This window comes from Glossina fuscipes, unplaced genomic scaffold (genome assembly GCF_014805625.2).
Source record: "Glossina fuscipes isolate IAEA_lab_2018 unplaced genomic scaffold, Yale_Gfus_2 147, whole genome shotgun sequence".
Classification (NCBI taxonomy): Eukaryota; Metazoa; Arthropoda; class Insecta; order Diptera; family Glossinidae; genus Glossina; species Glossina fuscipes.
The window spans coordinates 3,633,088-3,650,178 of record NW_023998490.1 but is presented as its reverse complement, the minus strand read 5'-3'; the positions used below and the strand labels follow the sequence as shown (position 1 = coordinate 3,650,178).

Below are 17,091 nucleotides of genomic sequence, written 5' to 3'. Positions count from 1 at the left end.
ACCATTTTGGATGGCTAGATGGTCTAAATTGGGTATAGTGAATTTTTTTATGTTAAATTACTATTATGATATAATTTTCATCATGAAGCATAGAAAATTAGAACTTTTTGTGGAGAAATTTTGAAAATTGGAATTGCAGACATCAGACGAACAGACAGGCTTAGGTCAATTCAGATTCAGATTATGATCTCCATTCGACCGATATAATGCAAGGTGTGTCTATCCTAAGCCCTACTGCGTTACATACGACCGCACTAACTTAACGGTATAAAAATGTTAATACCACTTTTAGCATTATAAATCTGATCCTAGCATTTTAAAACCACTTTTTAACACAATAAAAACGACAAAAGAAATTTAAGATAATAAAATTAACATTTTAAACGATCTTTTAGCATTAAAGACGAAATAACGTTAGTTTCTGTGCGTTTTTACGCATTTCATTCTCATTTTTGAAGTTGCGATTGTGCATTTTATCAATTTTTAAGGACTGAAAGATTTTCAGACAAGTTTACAGACAACGTGAGGCAAAGCACATCATAGATTTCAGAATGTATATACATTCTTGATTTGGATAATGCCCTCAGGATCGATTTATCCCCGTCTACCTTCTATCTCATGTGTGTAAAAATTTGACGCTATAACGTAAATCAAATAAGCAAAACTTGGAAGCTTTTGGTTTCTGTTGATAGCTATAAATCCCTTACAAACAAACAAAGCTATGTAATTGAGAATTTATAATAAGGGCTTTTTTCAAATTTGCTACAAATATTTACTAGACGAAATTCAAGAAATTCTGAACGAAACCAAAAAACTTTAAAGGAAACATTTCGATCACATTTATTATCCTATAACTTTGCCTAAAAAGCCAAACGTAGTGTAAAAATTATTGTTACTTTTCTTCAGTTCAAGTTCAGTAATCAACTAACAACTATGAATTAACAAGTAAGTTGCTTTATCAGTTCATATAAAAAAGACGATATAAGATGTGTTCATAATTACGATCTTGTTTAGTTTGTGCAATCATTCAAAAGGTGATGCCAAGTTCTACAAAAATATGATTTGAAAGGCATACACTTTATGTTGCAATTTAATAAATAAGCATGCTAACAAATTAGTAGTGGGTGTTAAAAGTGTAAGTTATTTGCTTTTTATTATTTCGTTGTTCTTATTTAAATAAGTTTTTTGCGCTCCCTTAAGAGCGAGTATGTCAATCGCACTAAAGTTTGCAAATTCTATGAATAAATCGGTTATAAAAGATGGCAATAAGATCCATAGGTTCTCTTAACATAAGATTTTTAGGCAAAATTTTGAATGTATTTTTTTCTTTATAGCTTAATAGTTAATTTTTTAATTATTTTGAAAAGTAATTAATTATACAAAAATTAATTTTTCCTACAACCTAAACATGAGATACCTTTCCTCGCTTGTCTACAGTCTATAGTAAGCGGAGATATATTAAGATTAATTTATAGACCTTACGCGTTTTTATTGTATGTTGAAAATGTGATGATTTCCGAATACGCGCAAGCGTGTCTACTGAAAAAAAAAAATAAACAAACCTGATAATATTGAATATTGCACCATAAATGGTCGTAATGTTGCATTAAACAAATTATGTATATATGTATATTTATATATACGATACGTATTATATATTTATATGTCAAGCTTTTCGTATAATGAATGAATCATTGTAAAGTTCGAGTGTTGTGCGCGTAAGCACAAGTTTGCGTTGTCAAGAGCGCGTCGTGCATGCGTTTGTGAATGCTTTGTCCTCCTCGTCGAGAAGTATCATGTCAAAATGAATTTGCTATTAAATCTCGTTAATAATGATTTGATTATAATTAGAGAATAAAATATTTTTTGATTTTTTTATTGCTTAGCCTGAATATTACAAAGACGCCCCACATTTTAGACGAATTGGCGAGGGTCCGGAATACCGTTTGGAAATACCGTATGCTAAATTAGATTTTACCGGAACGTATTCGATAATTGCGACTAACTGTCGTGGCGAAGCGAAGGCCATAATATCATTGCAAATCTATGCGAAAGGTAAGCTGATGCTATGAAATTAACAATGAATTGCTTTCTTATCAGTTTTGCTTTTGCAAGTGTTATTTATAACGCGCATAATTATTTATATCATCGTTATTTAAAGTATTTTTCAACATAATCTTGTGTGTATATTTCTTATTAGGTTTTGTTTGTTTTTTTTTAGACATTAGCTAAGTAGATTTTTGCTAAACGTGGAAATGCTACTTCCTTCCAGAAATCCTCTGCAGCTCCCAATAAACTCGCCACGAATTCCATATCTGCTTGTACCCAAACGTAGTGCAATGCGCCATTAGTATCAAATGTTGGACTTAGGACACAATATAAAGCCTTAGTGACATTAGCCATGTACATTTGTATTTGTATCTGCGCCATATATTTAGGTGCAATTGTCTCGCGCCCCTCCAAATACTTTTCAAATTCTTGGTCTGTTCGTGGTGCTTTTATTTCTACAATATGATCATCTGTTATACCGTCAGGAGCGGCACATATGTATGGATAACTTTCATTTAACAATAGACCACATTCGTGATAAGTTTTATTTTCCAATTTTTCCGTTTGTTTAAGTATAAACCGCTTATGTTGTTTAAGTTGTTGTTTCTCTTCGCAATTATAATCACGACCCTTACAGAATAAAGCTTCCACTATCTGCTCATCCTCTAGTGAGTCTTTCTGCACTTATAAAATAAAGTAAAATAATTAAAAAAAGTACCATATGGGGAATGAGGAGAGCACAGAGTTACTTCCAACAATTCCCTTAACAATCTCTGTTAAACGAAAAATTACCTCTTTGCGCGATGCGATGCGATGTATGAGAGAACAACGTAAACGCATATATTGCACTTCTAGCCATAGAGGAGTTTTATAACTTGTTTTTGAAACTTCTGCTACGCGATCGAACAAGCCCTGTTTAGCTTGATCTTCCATATGCATTACAAATGTGTTAGTGTCCTTAACACCGTTATTACAGGCGTCTAACAGAGTGTGATGTATGAATAAAGGCTCGAATTCATCAAGCGCCGGACGACTATGGCTGTAAAGGGTTGAATCTCTTAAACCTAGTCCTTCCATTTCGTCGAGTACTGCTTCTAAAAAAGCAGCACCGTCCATTTCAGTCACAGCCGTCGCTTCCAAATCACCTTCCATACGTAATTCATCGCAGGCAAATAAATCGCGAATGCGCACGAATTCCATTCGGCTTTCATCTGCCAGTGATTCAGTTTCATGACCCCAGAAATCATATAAAGCGGGTGTATCAGAGTCTGTACTTTTACGATGCAGCCAAAAAATAAACGCTAATAAATGAGCGCATGTTTCTAAATATAGTATATATAATTAGCTTTACCGCAGACAATTTTTCAATATTAAACAACGTACCCTTATTCTGACATTGTTCACATGACGTCTCAATTATTTCATCTTTTTTAATATCAATTTTTATTGAGACGCGGACGTGACTTTCTGCTGGGCTGGCAGTGATTACTGCGGCCGCAGGAAATACCAAAGCACGCACTTCAGTTACTTCAGCTACTCGCCTAATTTGCACATAATCTACTCGCAAATCCGTGTCCAGAGTCTGTCTGCAACAGAATAAAATGATAATTTATTTTCAACGAGATTGTACACATATTGAATTGCTAATTACCCAGCGGTATTTGCAGAACTATTTTTCGTTTTTGCGACCTTAGCTATAAATCCAAATATAGTGTCACTTCGCATCTGGGGTATACTGTTAATGTCTGCCTTGCGAAAACCTGGTTCAACATCCACATGCATAATAATCATTTCAATTTCAACAAAAGATTTTCTGTACAATTATTTTATTAATTTTCTCAAATAACAAATTTACTCCTGTGTCTTTTCTTCTTTATTTAGTAATGTGCATAACAATTCACAATATAAGAAATTATTCTCAAACTAGGCAGCACTGTTTTGATTTAAATTTTAAATACAGGGTTATCAATATGTTCTAACAGAGACACCTATAGGTTAACAGGGATTTGCAAATCAAACAAATTTTAATATTTAAATTTTTAAAAACATTTTATTCTGAATTGTTTTGCTCTATTTTTCAAGATATTCTTAAGCAAAAATCAATGGAGAAAGGGTCTATACGACATGGGTGAGTACAAAGTGGATATTATAATTGTAAAAAGAGACTTAATCTTCATGTGTTTGGTGTGTTTGATTACAGAAACGTAGAAACATTGCCACGATTTATTCGGCAGTTGAGACCATTGCGATGTTGCGATGGCGATGCCGTTACCTTGGAAGCTCACGTTGAAGGTTTGCCGGAGCCAGTAATTATTTGGGAAAAAGACGGACGTGTAATACCTAGTGGTAAAGACTTCGACATAACATACGATGGTATCAAGGCAACACTTAGCATACCAAGGGTGTATCCGGAAGATGAAGGCGAATATACCTGTGTGGCAAAGAATGTTATTGGTCGGTCTTTGTCCTCGGCTTGTATAATTGTCGATGTTCCTGAGGAGAAGGAGAATATGTTGCAAAGTCAACTTTCGCGACCTTCTGGACTTTTGTCGGCAACCTCAACACCACTCTCTACACCACGTTCTACACCGAACAGAAGTTTTTCTCCACAGCGCCGTTTTTCACATCGCCACAGTTTAAGTGAATTTACTGCTACGCGTAGTGAAGAACAGATCTTAGCGGCACCTAAGTTTTTAGCCATACCTCATAATCGTGTAGTGGAGGAAGGCGAAAGCGTACGTTTTCAGTGTGCCATACACGGACATCCTCAACCGTGGTCTACTTGGGATAAGGATGGCATGATTGTTACTCCAACTGCGCGTATAGCTATCAAAGAACTCGATGATTTACGTTTTCTGGAAGTAGATGAAGTTGGCTATGCTGACGCTGGCCTTTATCGCGTCACCTTGGAAAATGATTATGGCCGTATTGAGGCCACAGCGCGTTTAGATGTCATTACGAGATCGCGTTATTCAAGATCGTCGTCGTCTAGAAGTGTGAGAGCTTCCTCGTCGAGACGCAATGCTTACTTGCATCGCCGTTTAATGGGACCCTCTACCGCCATTGGTGGAAGAATGGCTTTGGCAGCAAGTTTCCGTGGTTTTTCGGTACCTTCCTGCAAATTTTATCACAACGGCTTAGAGTTGCAGAAAAACGACAAGACGCTCACAGTGTTTAATGATCAAGAAGCTAAAATTATAGTCGATAATGTTAACGAGGATATGGAAGGTATTTATACGTGTTTAATTCAGGGACAACAACACGGACTCATTGCCACCTCCACTGTGGTGCATTTTCATCGAATGACAAGCTCACGCATCGAAATACCCGAAATCATCAAACCTTTACCGGAGATGATTAAATGCAAGGAAGGCGATACGATAGACCTGAGTTTTCAAATGAATTGTCAACATCCTTACACTTACATATGGACAAGGAAAAATAAAACTTGGCATGGTGAAGCGATATCAGAATCACAAGATTTTAAGTAAGCGAAATAATTTGAATTTCTTATATCATACGCTATAGTTTAAATTTTGATCATATTTCAGTTACATTGATCATGGTAACGGTGTCTTATGCCTACGCATCTACGACGCTTTTGCCATCGATTCCGGGATATACACCTGCGACGTTATTACCTCTGAAGGTTATAAATGCTCTACGTGTACTGCTTTACACATCGAAACCGTAAACACTCAGTCTACGCTCAACGATTTAATTGTTTTGAAATCACCTTTGCCTGTATTGGCGAGAATTGACGATAATGTAACATTTTGTGCCAGGGTCTACCCAACAACTGCAGCAGTTACATGGTTTGTCAGTGGCTACAGGATTGAAGATGACGGCGCAGATGAATTCACTGTGAGTTTATGAAGACAACAAACGCATTATTTTGATTAGAAAGATAGAAAAATACATACAACATGTTATTGCCTAGGATGCGAAATAGTATCAGAAGGCATTATAGTGACAACCAGTTGCAATCAGAAAACTCACAGTACGTTTGTTTTTTGATAATGCAACAAAGATTCATACACATTTTCTTTATCGCTTTCTGCGAATAGACATGTTGTTGTCAGTATTGACTCTCAACCGATTCTCAAGGGATGTGGTTCAAAACCATTCAACTAATTTGAAAATATCGAACGCCCAGACATGTCTTTTCTCTCAAACAGTCGGACTTTGCAGATATTTTTACGTCGCCATACCAATTAGGTGGGATTGCTCCGCTCTAGAGATAACAGTTTCGATTTATTTTGAAAACATCTTTATAAATTTAGATCTTTATCCAGATGAAATTCATTTAGTTTCAAAAAATCGATCTACGCTTAAAATTGCACCGTCTTAGTGGGCGTTTGTTTGTCGCGATGTATCTATATATAACACATCACTCAGGGGTTTGTGCGAATCCGAAACGGATTGACGGCACATTTCATGGCATTTCGACCGTTAGTTTACAAGTTACAGTTGTATTAAAAAAGCTCCATGCAAAATTCAATTTTTTAATTTTTTATACCCTATACCACGTGTGGTATAGCGAATATTAAGTTTGCAACATGCCGACGTATGTAGCTCACAGAAGCACTTTACATAAACCCACCTTTTATTATATCGACCGATTCAAGAAATGATTCTGAGACTGTCTTATTGAAGTCCGTCCATGTAATTTTTTGTCCAAGCTACTGGTGGCAAGTTTTTAAGATATTTTGATGAAACTTGATATAGAGACGTCCTTTCGCCCAAGGACCAACTTTATTGAAAATGGTTTTAATTGGTCCACTTTTTCGACCACTCCGCATATAATGCCTTGTACTGAAAAGTCGTTATATGGAAACAAATTGCAATCGCGTTTCGGCATTCTAAATTGGTATGAATACTTTGAACAGGCAGTGGAAATATTTTCAACCGCCTCTAGTGTAGTGAAAACTGAAGTTCATATGATAAAAAGGTCTCATATTCAATGCTTCAGGGTGAAAATCAGGTCATAATAGAAATTTAAGATACAAAAAGATACAATAGAAATTTAAGATAGAACTATATCAACCTTTGACCACTTCGGTCTATTTTTTGGAATACGCCCTATAAGTTAAATCTTTGTAGGGTAGGAAAGTCTAAACTGTCATAAGCTTCGGTGAAACTTAAACTAAAAGAGTAACTTAGATAAAAAAATTCACTATACCAAATTTGGACCATCCACGCCTATTTTTGGATCCAACTCTATATAAGGGTGCTTACGAAAATCTTTGTTTTTTAGGGTAGAAAAATGCAAGCTCTAATATTTTATGATAAAAATTTATCTATAATAGTAGTTTGATATAAAAATTGTTTAACATTGAATATGTACTACATTTTTTGAATTTCTTGGGCACAAAGCCTTCTTGGGAAAGTAAGCCTTTATTCGCAAGAATTTTTAATATACAGTTCCATAATAGTAAGATCATACTAAAACCTCTATTTTATGCCAAAAATAAGGGTTGTGTCAGAAAACGTGGTGTATGGCATTTAATAACCGGTCTAGCCCGACTATAAAATTTTCAGTTGTTTACAAATACAAAATTATATATGCACGTATACACATACACAATGTGTATAATATGTACGCAATACATGTATATACACATATATAGAGGTGCATAATATTAACACCGTCCTATCCTATATACGATTTCCTATATACGTTTTCTATATACGCGGAGGCTATATAAGATTATATGAATGTATATATGAACATATATATATAATATATATAATATAATATAAAAAAATAATATAATAATATATATATATATAATATATGACTAGCACGTGCACAGGTTATTGGGAAGAATGGGAAATATTTGCCTTTGTAAAATGCTGGCCCTTAAATATCTGACCTGAGCTCACCTAATAAACTTCTTCATTTATTTTCACGATAAAATACCAAGAATTATATCTCGTCTCCATGCAAACGCATACTTGTCATGGTTGCATATGGCAGAGGATCCGAAACGTACGCCGACGTGGTTTTAAATTCAGTAAATTTAATCTTCTTCTCATAGATCTTACTACTATTCACTTGTTTTCATCATAAATATTAAAAACAAGACGTTGTTGCTACATAAACACTTACTTCTCATCAGTACACTTATACAGGAGTGGGGTGCAAAAATTAGATCTAGATAATTCCAATTTGATACAATTGATTATAATTACTGACCAATTCCCACTTTCAAATAGCAAAATTTAGACTGTTTTGACATGTAAAAGTGTACTTTTCGGTGGAGCGGGGCAGATTCAATCTATCGGTCTATGCGATACATATTTTTCACGTCAATTTGAAAAATCGAAACGTTTTCACCCAATGATTGTATTCGAGAAGTTTTGAAAATTTTAGTTATATTTCATAAAAGACCTTTTTTAAGATGAGAATGGATCGATTTTAATAGGGTGCATCCCTGGGTCGAAACATGTCAGCATTTGTCAAAATATTTAAAATGTTGCGACTTAAAGATTGAACACAAAAATTCAAGAGAAAATATTAGACGGACAGACATGCTTATATTAATTCAGAAAATGATTCTAAATTGTTGAGTCTGTCTTATCTGGTTATTACATACATCCGAATAAAGTTAATGTGCACAGTACCACTACAAGTGGTGTATGTTCGAATTTTAGTGGAAAACGTCGTCAATAAATATTTCCTTTAACTTAACATATATAAGACAATATGTGTGTGTACACCTGTCTAATATTCCTTCTAAAGTCTTTGTTTTTAAGCTTTCTTCGCTTTTTAAACATTTGATTTCTCTTATAATTCATTTTGTTGGAAAACATTATCTGCCAAAGTTTTCAATAACATTTCTTTAAATTTTGTACATTTTCGATTTACCTTTTCAAGCAGATTCGTAGTCATTGCAAGTTTAAGGTGAAAACTGACCTAAAGTGTAATTTAATGCATTATTAATGTATTGGTTATGGGCTTGTGTGCATGACTTGTGTGCTTTGCATACAAAATTTTCAAAAATTTCTGTTTATTTTTATGCGTCTATTCAGTACAGTAAGGTACCCGTTTTGAATAATACATAGAGATTACTCCGACAAATGTATAAGGGTTTGATGGAATTTTTTCATTACAAGAAAAAACTGTGCATTAGAAAAGCTCTTTTAAAGAATCATTATATATTAGAGGTAAAAAAGGCGCGCTTACTTTTCGCCCTTCAAATTCGAATTTTTTGATATAAGCCTGCAGAAATTTTGATAGAATCGCGGATCCGCATGAGTAGCTTTGTAGATAAGGATTGTGATTACTAAGTCAGTGTTCGCAACTACGGCAGAGTTTACTTTGCTCGCGGCTGTGCGTAGTGATTAGGCACGCATAGCATTTACCGATTGGACGCACCCCTATAAGGAAGCGGCCATCTTCCTATCTTCCATTCTTTTTTCACTTCTTGCTGAGTTGATTGTCCACGGGTGATTGGTTCATATTAAAAAAAGAAGAAAAAAATTTCTTCTTCTATTCTGCTTACGACCTGGTTTTAGACCGTTTTCGATAATATTGAAATGCAGAGAGCCTTAAGCCCCTTATTATTAGAAATAGCCAATCATGCAAAAATTTTTAGAGTACAGTGTGGCATTATTTTCTCTCTTTCTTTTTTGCTTTCTTAATTATCTTAGAGTTCAATACCGCCTTCTGCAAAAGACAGCTGTTTTTAGCAGTCTGAAACGAAGGAGGAAAGGAGAGAAAGGCATTGTGGATGTTCGATTGGACAAAGAAAAAAAAAGAGAAAGAAGGAAAAAGGACGGAACAAAAGAGACATGCAGACGGACGGACCCTAGAATCCATTCAAAATGACAGAAGTAGGTAGTTATTCCCACTTAGGCATACAAACCTTCTACAGTTTTCGATGACTCTCGCGGTCGGTTGAAAGTAATTCCCACAAAAAGAGACTTCACTGTGATTCTGTGGGAAAACTTTAATGGGGATACAATTGACAAAGTGAACGATTGAGAATATTACAAAATCAACCTAATATTGAAGAGCATATGTAAGAAGCCACAGTAAACAGTAAAATGCAAAATAAAAAAGTTACGCAAAAAAAAAAAAAAAAAAATCAATTTCGACCTAAATTTAATAAAAAATAACTGCTTTTTTTGTTTTATATATACATATATGACTATATATATATATATATATATATATATATTGTAAGAATGCGTTATTGTGTTATTAACAGAGCCACGCACGCATTCATTAAAGTAACAATAATAGCTATGCATAGGTGTATATATGTAGGTATTATAGACGGTTACTATATACCGCAAAGAAAAAAAAAAAAAACAAAAAACGAAAACAAAAAAAAAAAGCTGAAGGTATTTCACAGTTTTAGGTTTATTAATCGAATCTGTGAATTGTAAACATTAGTAGCATCTTAAGCTTTTTCGCAGACGCATCTTCTTCTTAAAAGAAAGCGATTCGTAACGGTTCCATCCTTATAAAATTTTTAATTTACTTTTAAAAAATGGTAAAAGTGAGTGAAACATTATTACATCTTATTATTATTAAAATAATGAATCTTTTGTTTTGTTTTACACGTGATTCATTCACACGGCAAAAGTAACGCAAAATTTTTGTATTTTTTTTGGTATTTAATCACTTACCTGAAAAGGTGAAGAATATGTTGACATAAAAACCTTTTTCGCATCTTGTAATCGTAGTCCGAGAATTACGCGATAACCCTAATTAAACATTCAAGTGCTTGATGTGATTGAGCTTTTGTCTTAATGCACTTCAATGAGAGGGAGCATGGGGACGAAGTTGGATGTTTGTGAGATGTGTATATAAGCTATACCAATGTGTTTTGAATATTTTTTTGAAACCATTGCAACCCATAACTTTGCATTTCACTGCGGCAATGCCATGCGCGTGCAAGTAAAATCACTTTCATTAGTCCCTTAAATTTCGAAGCCTTATCGATTCTTGATATGAGAACATTTAAAGGGCTTACGCAAGAATATCGCGATTATTTTCATGTCATTAGCGACCTTATCATCCATGAGATGAGAGATGATCGTGATGATTCAATCAATGTCCGCTGTCTTATCGTATATATATTGCGTTGCCCTTGAATTTGTCTTTTAATCCAAAAGAAGAAGGATCAGCTATAGACGTGCATATGATTAGATTACTTTCATTATTATCATTAACAGGTTTTCAATTTTTACTTTAAGTATTACAAGATTGAGAGTTCCGGTCTCCTGTTATAACTTATTGACGCAGTTATCTTCCAATTTGCTTTCTAAACCAAAAGAAGGATCATCTTTTTACCTATTCTAGGCGTACTTATGAGTATACTACTCCGATTATTATCTTTTTGGATTAAAATTTCGAAAGCATCGTCAGGTTTCCACTCATTATTTTAAATATCATGAGATCGAGAGTTTCGTCAGCCGATATACAGACGAGCGAATAAATTCTTTCTTAAAAAAACTATATATTTTATATATCAAGGTAAAAGTTCGTGGCGTTTTTTTAAATACATAGCTTTAAAGTCTATTAATACTAAGCTTACAAAACCATACAGTAGAGCGCGTTTGAAAGTTGCCAATCCATGGATGCTCAAAAACAAATTATTATGACGTTCGTTAATTGAATAAAGAATAAATCGGTTTTGAAAATTATCCCAAAATCCTGATAAATTCCGCTATATTTTGCAATAACATTTTGATGAGCTTGCGAAGTGTTCTTTGCAAATTTGTTAAAAAAATTCGTAATGCTTATGAACGAGAAGACTTCCCATAATCGACAGCACGCAAATGGTTTGTTTGCCACTGTATCGAACTCTGGTTGATCATTTGTTGACAAAGACTATGAAATTCGTAAAAAGGAAAATTGTGTAAGATCGGCATGGTTCACTTTATAAGCAATGTTTTTGTTCCACAATCATAATGTTTTCACTTTCCGTAAATTTAACTACTCTTTAGATATTATCGAAAAGCAATATTTGATTAGTAGTACTCTTATTAGCATTTCGAAATGTCAATCAACAGATCATTTTACTTTGTATAGTTTGAGTGGCTTAAATGAAAAGAACAATTAGCTATTTTAACTTATTCTTACTTCATACTTCTTACTTACTCACTTGTTATGTACAGAAACTGTAACCAATTGTTTGTAAATAATTTATTATTATACCCATCAACGAAGGGTGAGAGGTATATTTATCTTATTAAAGTGTTTGCAACACCCAGAACGATTCTTCAAGGGCCCCACAAAGTACATATATTTTTGATCATCATCAAATTCTGAATCGATTAAAGCATGTTCGTCGTTTCGTTTGTCTGATTGTAGCTCTGTCTGTCTGTTACAAACATATTTCTGATCGCAAAAATCAAGTTATCGACTTTCAATTTGGCAAAAACATTGGAAGTTCTTGTACGCAGGTTGGCATTGAAAATGGGCGAAATCAGTCGAAGGACATGTTTACAGTGCTATATAAACTGAGAACATCTTTGTTTTTAAAAAGTAATAAAAAATTGATTTTTTGCTCATTATTTCTAAGCTGCAGCTGCGGTACATGCACAAAAATCAGAAAAATTTACCGGGTCTACACAAAACTACAGTGGATTAGAATGTGATTGCTTTTGCAGGCCTTTACAACGTGCTGAAGCAAGAATCAAAACCCCCTTAAAGGATACAAATTCTCGGCTAGCTTTAAATTCGGAATTCATGTCCGTCTGCCCAAATTGCCAATGTCTGCGGTAAACATTGTTGCCTTCACAAAAATGAAAATGTGTCTTACAAAGTTGCAAAGAAATTTGAAAATGTCATAAATCGGTCAAAGGAGAAGCTTACAACGCCCACCCGACACCTTTGCTTTCCGTGATTCTTGCTCGTCGCTCGTAAACTACAATAGAAACCCGACATAAATTTCCACTTTTATTCTGAAAATAGAAAAAAATAGAAAATGAAAATTTAGTTCGTTTCGTCTTTTTGAGTCTTGTTCTGATTACTGTGATGGGTATAAGAGATTCGACCAAAATAAGTGTAATAATAACTATAATTTTCTTACTTGTTTACAGATTATCTGTTATTGTGTTATTATCAGAATATATTAAATATTATCAAGAATATTTCAAAATTTATCACAGATAATCTCAGAGTAAGAGTTTGCTTAATAATCTTTTGTTAGCAGAGACTTTGCGTTTCGTTATAAGTGCCAGCGAATGAAGCATAAACGAGAGAGAATTCAATTCATTCTCTTCTTTGATTGCATTTTAATCTCTTTCGATTAATAAAATTGAGTGGTTAAGAAATGAATGCGAAAGAGAGAGGGCATCATCATGCCATTGATTAATATCGTAATATCGTAAATAAGATCCAAATTTTTTTCTTAATCTTATGCACACATGTATAGATTTTCTTTATTGTTTTTCTTTCTGTTTTATTTTCACTTCGTCGGAGACTTTACGTGAGGGTATGCTTGTGTGTTTGTGTGTGTGTATATGCGCGTGCTAGTGCATGCAAATATTTTAAATTATTTCCTATAGCCCGCAAATACAAATTTATTGAAATTTATAAACATTCATTCCATCGAGGAGAGCGAATCAGCGAATCGCAAAAGTTCGATTCAAGCAAAAAAGAAAGGAAAAAAAAAAATAAGAATAGAAAATATATATATATATATATATATAAAAAGGAGATTGTGTGTGGTGTGCAGTTAATTGCAAATAAAGAAAATTGTATTATTTTCAATTAATAACTAGCGAACAGCGGCGGCGTTAACTAATTGCTCTATTTACTTAACACACATTTGTGTAACGACGAGACAATTATTTATTTTAAATAAATATCTTCTTTATTATTGTTGAAAATTGTTATTAAAAAAAAAAATACGAATAAAAAACTTTTCAGTTGGAATCTTCCGAAGCAGATGGTGTTCGTATGCTACATATAAACAATGTTAACTTAAATCATAGTGGTGAAGTTCAATTAAGTGTTAATCAACCGGGCAAATCTACAACATTAACAACAACCACAACATCTTCCACATCATCTTCATCATCATTTTCGTCAACGTCGGCAGTCGCCGCTTCAACATTGAAAGTTTATACTAGTCTAGCGGTGTTGCCGCGATCGAGCAATTTTTTCGATAACCATTCGGGCTCAACCTTAGTTGAAACCCAACTAACGACGACAACAAGTAGCAGCAACAATAGTAAAGGAGATATAATTCGACAACCGCCATATGTGTTAGAAGGACCTAATGATTGTACGGCTTTAATTGGTGGTTGTGTACGTTTATCGGCGATATTTGAAGGTGTTCCGAAACCACAAATTGCTTGGTTTAAAGCGGTAAGTTTTGTTTTTTTTTTGTTTAAATAAATTATTCATTTGACGTCACAGTACAACAGAGCAAAAAATAAAAACATACTGCATATGTGCGTTACCACCACTTACCATTTATGGCTTATTTGATTTGATTTGTTTAACGATAACTGCAGTGTTTTTTTATTATTATTTTTGTTGTTATGCATTACCTGTCAATTAGATGCTGAGTATGGTTAAAATAAGTGTAAGGGCCTACATTTGAAACAACATAATTGCATATAACGAACAGTTGTATATAATATAATGTATTAAATTACGCGCCATCTCAAATTTTGAAAAAAAAATCATTAGCCTACAGTGCAGATAATGGGTGTATGATAAATTTCAAGGTTTTTTTCTATTTATTTACATTCAGTTATCGACTTTTGTTAGCGCTTCGAAGCCTACATCTTTTAATAAATACATCTATAATAAATTCTTAGTTTTCATGAAAAAACAATGATAACATGTTTGACGTCTTGGAATTCTAGAAACAATAGAAGGAAGACTCTTTGTAATCACAGCTAAGCTAAGTTTTTAAAGCCTTCTTATAATAAGCCTTGCGGAAAGTAGGCACTGCCGATCAAGATGAGCATCACTTCTTTTGTATAGTTGTGATAAGTAGTTTGGGTAGTAGTCAGAGATTATATTGTAGTTCTCATCATATGCTCTTCAAGCTATTAACGAAAATGCCTGGTTACAAACAAGTAAGTGAAAGTACTTTTATTCGCATACAATCCTTTTGTATGGATAGACAATTTTTGTTTGTCTATTTTGAGGTTAAATATTTCTCATCCGCATCACCGCAGAACAGAGGACATATTGAATTTGTCGAAACTTTTTTAATACTTAGAAGAAAATGTTAAATAACTTTAAGTTTGTGTGTTCTTGAATAATATTGGACTTCGAGACTATCTAGACATCATATATCCGGTTGTCTGTAGTTTTTGCGTTGATCCAAGCGCAAAAGTTAATGTCGTCTTTTAACAGGGCGAAGATGTTGAAAATTATTGCAATTGTGTTGGTATGCTGGTATTGAAAAAGTGTCACACCTGTCACGGGCCTACAGTATAACATATACTGGCTACCCAGTGTTTTTTAAAGGTAGCACAATTGGATTTTATAACAAGAGATAAAAAGTAGAAGAACACTGTAGCATGTGTAGAAAAATGCGAAAGATCCGCCTTCTCGTCTCAATATATAGACTAGAGTTTTGTTTAGATGGTGGATATAAAAAATTGTGCTGGACATAAAAAAATCGAGCACAGTTGAATATAATTCTTATTTGTTTTAGTTTGATATTTCCATCTAAATTCATCGGTCGTTGTCAGTGGACATCCGATGGTTTGCTTATATTGGATGAAAGCAGTAGAACTAGCATCATTACCTGCTCTTAATGCAATTCAGCTTTTCATGCAAGCATTTTAATCCTCTTTTTTCTCCTTTTAACGATGTGAACGTGAATTGCCTTTTTCATGTCATCAATCAATCACATATGACTCGTTTAAAGAAATATTGAACGTATTCGCCTTCAAGTGCCTGTCTATTTTCTTAAGAACTGAAGTTTTTTTTTTTTTCTTATCACCTTAAGCGATTCCAATTCGAGCTTCAATCTTTGCAATTCTGATATTGAGTAAGTGAACGTAAGAAAATGGTTTTCTCATTCCCAAACCTTCCACCTGAAATAGTGACAAGCACTGCCCTTTGCTATCTTTACAAATATCAATTATCGCTTGTAACTTCTCTTCTCCGTTATTGACGATAATTTCGAAGATTTTGTATTTATTGTTCTCGGGTATAATCATCAGCAAACAGCTGAATGATGGAAAGGGCATGAAATTTTGACAGGCGTTACTTGAACGTTTTCCAAAGTTGTTCAACTTTTTGTTAACGACAAGATATATGCGTAAGCCGCGGGACCGGTCTGTTACCCCTGCTTAAAACGTTCATTGTGCCGCAACATGCGCATATTTGTCGCATGGTTGATATCAAGTTTCAATTGCAATTTCGTGTAAACATGTGCTAGTAAACAATTTTTTCAGTTGCTTTGCTTTAACCAATTTTGTAGTCGAATTTTGGTGGAATTTCCCGACAGTAAAAAATTTTTACATGAAATTGATGCGTTGATTTTTTTAAAGACAGAATTTTAAGTGCATTAAAAAAAAAAAAATTGTTTTTGAAAAAATATTAAAGCAATGGCGCCATTCACGCGAGTCATCTGCATTGATATCAATTTGAATCTAAAAAGAAAAAACGTCACTTAATGTTTCATATTGACAGCACGAGGATTAAATCTAGAAATCAATTGGTGCAACATTAGTTTGTAACTTCACAGCGCTTACTTGTTGAAAAGCCCGAAATTTCAAAGACACAATTTATTTCAGGTAAGCAAGTTTTTGCAAAGCACCCACCAAGACAGAACAGTTGTTTTTGACATAAAATTTCTGATGTTTTTTCATTACATTTTAAATAAAACTTCGAGCATTTATTTTTCTTCATTTTTTCTTTTAAGCAAAAAACATCGAAATATGGGGAAAGTGTTCAGAAAGCGCTATAAAAAATGGTTTCCTTTTGCGAGAGCCATTGTGCCGTCATTCTGTTGTTTTGTTGAAAGAGTTTTTTAAGTATTCCTTTATAAGTGTGAATGCATATATAAAAAATTGGTTCCAACAAATTAATATCTCTTTCGGAAA

General features: G+C 33.8%; 2 protein-coding genes across 2 annotated transcripts in view; one reads left to right on the top strand and one right to left on the bottom strand.

Annotated features, from left to right (window-relative positions):
• The window catches only part of LOC119641158 (muscle M-line assembly protein unc-89), an 83,667-nt gene that overhangs the window by 54,544 nt on the left and 12,032 nt on the right, over positions 1-17,091 (top strand). Inside the window, exons 17-21 of the mRNA XM_038039670.1 lie at positions 1,887-2,055; positions 4,132-4,177; positions 4,250-5,536; positions 5,601-5,913; positions 13,943-14,383. Of these exons, the coding sequence (XP_037895598.1) occupies positions 1,887-2,055; positions 4,132-4,177; positions 4,250-5,536; positions 5,601-5,913; positions 13,943-14,383 (2,256 nt within the window). The remainder of the gene's footprint in view (positions 1-1,886; positions 2,056-4,131; positions 4,178-4,249; positions 5,537-5,600; positions 5,914-13,942; positions 14,384-17,091) is intronic.
• On the bottom strand, positions 2,063-3,901 carry LOC119641159. Its single transcript, XM_038039671.1, has 4 exons — positions 3,701-3,901; positions 3,433-3,635; positions 2,842-3,371; positions 2,063-2,727 (listed from the first exon to the last, which is right to left on the bottom strand). Exons 1-4 carry the CDS (start codon positions 3,838-3,840, stop codon positions 2,218-2,220), a joined length of 1,383 nt encoding a protein of 460 aa, XP_037895599.1. The 5' UTR covers positions 3,841-3,901; the 3' UTR covers positions 2,063-2,217.